Source organism: Ailuropoda melanoleuca, chromosome 5, assembly GCF_002007445.2.
Source record: "Ailuropoda melanoleuca isolate Jingjing chromosome 5, ASM200744v2, whole genome shotgun sequence".
Taxonomy (NCBI): Eukaryota; Metazoa; Chordata; class Mammalia; order Carnivora; family Ursidae; genus Ailuropoda; species Ailuropoda melanoleuca.
Window position 1 is genome coordinate 64324971 of NC_048222.1, and position 5970 is coordinate 64330940.

At 62.0% G+C, this 5970-nt stretch overlaps 1 protein-coding gene across 2 annotated transcripts; it reads left to right on the plus strand.

Annotated features, from left to right (window-relative positions):
• The first annotated feature begins 623 nt into the window (after nucleotides 1-623).
• On the plus strand, nucleotides 624-5725 carry ANKRD63 (ankyrin repeat domain 63). Of its 2 annotated transcripts, none has more exons than XM_034661171.1 (2): nucleotides 624-4596; nucleotides 5388-5725. In XM_034661171.1, exon 1 carries the CDS (start codon nucleotides 1481-1483, stop codon nucleotides 2627-2629), a length of 1149 nt encoding a protein of 382 aa, XP_034517062.1. In that variant the 5' UTR covers nucleotides 624-1480; the 3' UTR covers nucleotides 2630-4596; nucleotides 5388-5725. The 2 variants fall into 2 exon arrangements, with proteins under 2 accessions (XP_034517062.1, XP_011226412.2); XM_011228110.3 differs by having other exon boundaries at nucleotides 624-4390.
• Nucleotides 5726-5970: the final 245 nt, after the last annotated feature.

Below are 5970 nucleotides of genomic sequence, written 5' to 3' on the forward strand. Positions count from 1 at the left end.
AGTCAAAAGCAGAGCCCGGCGGTCTGGGGGTGGTTTTGTGCTTCGGAGGGAGACGAGGACCCTGGGGAGCCTTGCGTAGGTCTCTCACATGTCCCGGGGTGGCGGGCGGCCCCGAAGCGGCGCGGAGGCGGCGCGGGGGAGTCGTTAGCGCGGCGGCAGCACTCCCGAATCCCCAGGCGCCCGCCCGGGCCGCGGCGTCTCTGCTCCGCCCGCCCGTCAGCCGCCGGGAGCTGGCACTCGGGCGCGTGGTCGGGGTTGGAGACGTCGGAGATTGGAGGGCGCAGTCTCCCCCCCACCCCCGCTCCGAGTGAGCGTGTGCGGGAGGAACAATTGTGTGTGAGTGCGTGATTCGCTACACTTGGAGTGGCAGTTCTTAGCCAGAATAAGCGCTCCCCACCACGCGCGCAGCGCAGGTACCCCCCCCCCCCCCCCCCCCCNGCCCCCGCCAATTACTCCCCGTTCGCCTTTCGCCGCTGCCTCCCAGCTCGCTTGAGGTCCAATTCTGTCCTCATGGGGTTCCATTTCCTTCCACCTGGACCGCTGGGGGCAGCCCTCCGTCTTCCCCGACGGGCCCGAGGTCCTAAGTTTCTAAGGAGCGGAGGGCACAGACTCCGGTAGGGGCGGAGGGGGGGAGACGAGAAGAGACGATTGTGACTTTGGGATTGGCCTGGCCTGGTGCATGTGGCCCCCAGCGAGCAGCCGCCGCCTCCGCCCCGCAACCGCAGCCCCAGGGGAGCGCGGAGGAGGAGCCGCTCCCCGACTTCGCGGCCCACGAAGGGGTGGGGGTCAGGGGCGGTCTCTCCCGCCGGGTGCTTTCCTGCCCTGACGGCTCAGCCCTCTTCCAGGGCAGCCATTGCCATGGAGACCCCCGAGGCTATAAAGCCAGGCATGCAGGCGGGCGGCGGCTCCCGCGCCGCTGAGCCCCCCAAGTAAGGAGCAAGCGCCCCGGTGTGGCCCGGCCCCCGCGAGCGGGGAGGAGGCGGAGGAGCGGCGCCAGCAGCTTGAGGAGCGGCGCGCCCCGCCAGGGCTGGAGGCAGGCGCGCTCGGCGGGCTCCACCGTCTCATCAGGGGAGCGGGGGCTGCCCCGGGTGTGGGTGAGTGGCGCGGCTCCAAGCCACAAGGGACGGAGGGGCTTCGGACACGCGGAAAACAGCGGGGCAGACAGGAGGGGGGCCGAGCTTTGGCTCCCGTAGTCTCGTGGCGGGCCAGGCGCGGAGCCCAGAGTAGCGAGCAACCTGCACCTCCAGGCGGGAAGCCCAGGGAAGGAGCTGCGAGACACCAGGCGTGCGGCCCAGGAGCAGCGGGGAAGCGGGAGCCGTTGGGGCACAAGAGTGGGAACGTCAGGACCCTCGGCTGCAGCCGCCCACGCGCGGAGGGAGCCACACCAGAGCTCCAGCAGGGCCCAGAGCCCGGCGGGGCGCGGGAACAGGGGCGCCCCCGTGCGGAGCTGCTGGGCCGCCTGGGAGCGGCGGCCGGGGCCATGCTCAAGCCCAAGGACCTGTGCCCCCGAGCGGGTACGCGCACCTTCCTGGAGGCCATGCAGGCGGGCAAAGTGCACCTGGCCCGCTTTGTACTGGACGCGCTGGACCGCAGCATCATCGACTGCCGCGCGGAGCAGGGCCGCACGCCGCTCATGGTGGCAGTGGGGCTGCCGGACCCCGCGCTGCGCGCGCGCTTCGTGCGGCTACTGCTGGAGCAGGGTGCGGCGGTGAACCTGCGGGACGAGCGCGGCCGCACGGCACTCAGCCTGGCGTGCGAGCGCGGCCACCTGGACGCGGTGCAGCTGTTGGTGCAGTTCAGTGGCGACCCCGAGGCGGCCGACTCGGCGGGCAACAGCCCAGTGATGTGGGCGGCGGCGTGCGGCCATGGGGCGGTGCTTGAGTTCCTGGTGCGCTCTTTCCGCCGCCTCGGCCTGCGCCTCGACCGCACCAACCGAGCAGGTCTCACGGCGCTGCAGCTGGCAGCCGCCCGCGGCCACGGGACCTGCGTGCAAGCCCTCACCGGGCCCTGGGGCCGCGCAGCCGCCGCCGCCGCGGCCCGGGGCTCCAACTCCGACAGCCCCCCTGGCCGTCCGGCTCCCGCGCCCAGCCCCGAGCGCCGAAGACCCAGCCCCCGCCGCTTACCTCGGCCTCTCCTGGCGCGCTTTGCGCGAGCGGCCGGCGGCCACGGTCATGGCAGCGAGGCTGGGCCAGGGGGCAAGGGCTCGGGCCGGCACCGAGCACAGGGCAGCGAGAGGCCCGAGCTGGGCCGGAGCATGAGTCTGGCGCTGGGTGCTGTAACAGAGGAGGAAGCGGCTCGGCTGCGGGCGGGAGCCCTGATGGCCCGACCACACTCGCCCCAGTCTTCAGGGACTGGGCGGTGGCGTTCGCAGGAGGTGCTGGAGGGAGCGCCTCCGACCTTAGTGCAAGCCCCCATTGGCCTTAGCCCCCACCCGGAGGGCGGCCCCGGCTCTGGCCGTTTGGGTTTGCGCCGACGCTCCACAGCTCCAGACATCCCCAGCCTGGTCGGGGAGGCATCAGGGCCCGAGAGCGGCGCGGAGTTAGAGGCCAACGCTCTGCCCCACTCGGTGCCTGAGCCTCAGCCTTGGCAGGTGGGCACGGAGGCCGTGGTGCTGCACGCTCAGCGGTAAACAGCGTCGAGGTTGTGCCCTCGTCCCCCTCCTCTTACATCTCTCCTCCACTGAGATTTCTTTTTTCCGGGTCCCTCACTTTCCGGGCAGTTTCTCGGCCTGTGATCCCAGAACCTGTCTCCACTGCCCAGGCCAGACCCCTATCAATCCTCTCTCTGAAAAGAACCCTTATTTTATTTCTTTTTTTGGGCTTGTTGGTGTTCGCTGCCTAGGTCTCTCACCTTCCCTACGGCCTACCTTTCCTGTCCTGGAGGGGAGGAGTAGAAGACTGGTTCCACAGGCTACTGCTTTTCAGCCAGGAAGATGGACCCCTTACTGTGAACCCTAAGGTTCAGTTCTGAGTCTTGCCGACTCCTGCCGGGGCACCTCCTGCTTATCAGTTTCCCACACCCCGGCTGCGCGGAAGAGTTGACTTGTAGAACAAAGGCCTAAAACCTCCCCCCTCTGCCTAGTGATGTGGACAGTAATGCTGCACGCCACCGAAGTCTCTCTTCCTTTAAGTGTTGGAGAAGGAGAGCAAGGAGACCAGCTTTTGAGCCTTTCTCGACAGGAGGGCTGATCAGGAAGGAATCTGGAGGTTAAGGTTTTCTGGGGAGAAACTCTTGCCTCAAGAAGATGAGAGCATATTAAGGGGTGGCAGAGGCCTCGTATGGAAGGTTAGTTGTCCCCTGAAATAGCTTCTGGGTAATTTCAGCTCCCTCTGCCTCTGGCCAACCCAGTTTTCAACTTCACTGAGGAAGTGGGGTCATTGCCCTGCACCAACGCCTTCTGAGCCCAGCTCCCAGCACCTGAGCCCCGCTAGAGCTCAGCTGCATTTGAGTATTATCTTTGAGGTCTTGCCCCTCAGGGCCCAGCCTTATTTCCTCTCACTCTTACTTAGAGCCTGAAATGGAAAGGACTTGGCACTTCCCCGCCCCCACCACCTCCGAGCTCCCCCGTCCTGCACGTGGGTGCTCCCGCAGGGTGGAATGGTTGCGAAGGCTTGGTTTAATTGTATTTTTTCCAATCCTCAAAGAACTCGTGGTTCGAGTCTTTGTATATGAAGCAGAAAGCAGCGGGTCTGATCCGAGGCTTAAGAACCTGACAATGTCTCTTTAAATAGAAGCTCTGCGAGGGGGATAATTGACTGAAGTGTTTGCCACGTTAAACGGCGGCGCGCGGGAGTCGAGAAGCCCACACGAGCCGCAGGTCCGGGTTTAAATTACATCAAACTCCTGCGAGAGCTGGAAGGGGGCTGTTAAAGGGCTCCTGCTTCTCGCTGGGCCGTTAATGGAGGGCAGGGCGGATGATGGATGCTGGAGGTCGAGACCAAGGACCCCTGCCTCTGCCCAGGCGCGTGGGACGCAGGCCCGGCCCAGCTTCATTACTGGGCAGATTAGTGAGTCAGAGGCAACCGCGGAGAGGTGGTTAAACGCCCTTTCCCGGCGTGGTCCTTCCTCTCCTCCCCTCCCTCCCAACCCTCCTCTTTGTGCGGGCCTAAGGGGGCGGGGGTTCTAGCGGGTCTGGCGAACGCGTGCCCCAGGACCCTGCGGAGTCGCTAGCACAGGGATCTGTGCGTCCAGCCCGCGGGATCGTTGGCGCTTGGGGGCTCTTTCTGTGAACCCCGATGGTTGAGCGTGCAGCGCCTCACCCGTCTGAGGTGGGGTCTTTTCAAGACGTCGATCTATATGCCTTTGCAGAACGGAAGGTGTCTCACCAGTAACTCTAAGGGAACGGCCCAGAGCGAGGATGATCTGTGCTGAGAAACTGGTCCTCCTGGAGGTGAGCCGGCCTGGTATAGGTGTCAGACGCCTCCCCAGTCCTTCCACTCCTCTAAGGCCGGCAAGGCCGCGCCCTCTCTCCCCCACCCGGCACCGGACGTGATCTCTGGTGCCCCCTGGTGGCAGCGCTGCGCTTTCCTCGCGGCGCCCTGGCTTGCAGTTAGACTTCTGGTTTTACTTGGGATTGGCGCCGCATTCTCCCTCCAGGTGCGTTTACCCATGGAATCCTCTTCCTCTTGTAGTATGTTACATCCGGATACTTGAAGTCATTTCCCAGCAGTGAAGTGAGGGACGATAAACAAAAAAACAACTCGGATTTGGAGTAGAAGGAGCCCAGTCCCTTCTTCACTAAGGTCCCCAAGATCTTCCAAGTAAAGGCTCCCATGTCCAGAGAGCTCCTGCTCTGTTCTGAAAAACAGGAGTTTCCAACCCTTGTTTATAATTTCTGGAGCTTGGACCTGCACTGTTTTCTTCTGATGAGATTTGGTTTCGTTTTGGGGGTGTTTTGCCCTCCCCCCACACCTGCCTCTCTTCAGTCCCACTGTCTGGGTGGTGGGTGAAGGATACAGAAGCACCTGAAAAGCCAGAGGGAGAGGATCTGGGGTGGGATGGGGGATCATTGGACATCCCAAGTACAAACTCTTTTTTTTTTTTTTCTCCCTGGTCCCTGCTTGCTCACTTATTCCCTTTCTGTGTTTAATTTTCACAGAGTTTTTTTAATGGTGTAAGCATACAAGTATTTGGCTCCTTCAGAACACCATTAAGGTCTGGGTTGAACATTAGGTAGAAGGTGCTGTCATCTTTCAAATGTCGCTGACCTGTTTGGCTTTCTGGTTCAGTGTTACCCCGGGGCCCTCCTTACTGAGCAAACAACCATGAGGGCTCCTCTCCACCGAGTTGCCAAGGGCTTGGTGGTTGAAAGCAATGTTTCTGAAAAACCGCAGCAGATCTTTCCTGTCGGTACTGAATTGTGTTTGACTGACTTGCTGTTCTTGCAGATTTCTTACCGGGCCCAGCTCTGTGCGGAACTTCTCTATGTCACCATATTTCGCTTCCCTGCACTTCCTTCTCATTGTCAGCCTCAGGGCTTTGAGGCTGGGGTCCTCTCGAACTCACTCCACTTTCAAAGAGACTTTTCTGAACAGTTTTCTTTTCCAACTCTTGTTGCTTTCATCGTTGTGAAGAATCACCCAGGCCACTGGATCCCGGCACCCTAACATGAGCTCAGAACCTGTTTGTGCGGGAGGCTAAATGACGTACACACACACTTTTGGAATGGCACTGTGTGGTGGAAGGACTATTAGAACTCAGAAGAATAGTTAATAAATCCAGTAGTATTCAGTTGCAAGAACTGGCCTCTCTTTGCCTTGCCAACTGCTCCTGATTCTGGGCTCCCTTTGGAGCAGCAGAAGGGTGTGCTTGCTTCCTGCAAGGCTTCCGCCTTCCATCAGCCTCCATCCCTGTCTGTCCCCCTGGGCACTGTGGCTGCGGCCTGAAGACAGGACTCAGGTATTGCTTCGGACCAAGTTGGTGGGACTAGGACCCTCCGACCAGGGCCGCTGTCTGGGTGGGACTGCTGTG

Coding starts and splice junctions, on each gene's coding strand:
- ANKRD63 (XM_034661171.1), top strand. CDS start 1,481: ATGCTCAAGCCCAAGGACCTGTGCCCCCGAGCGGGTACGCGCACCTTC.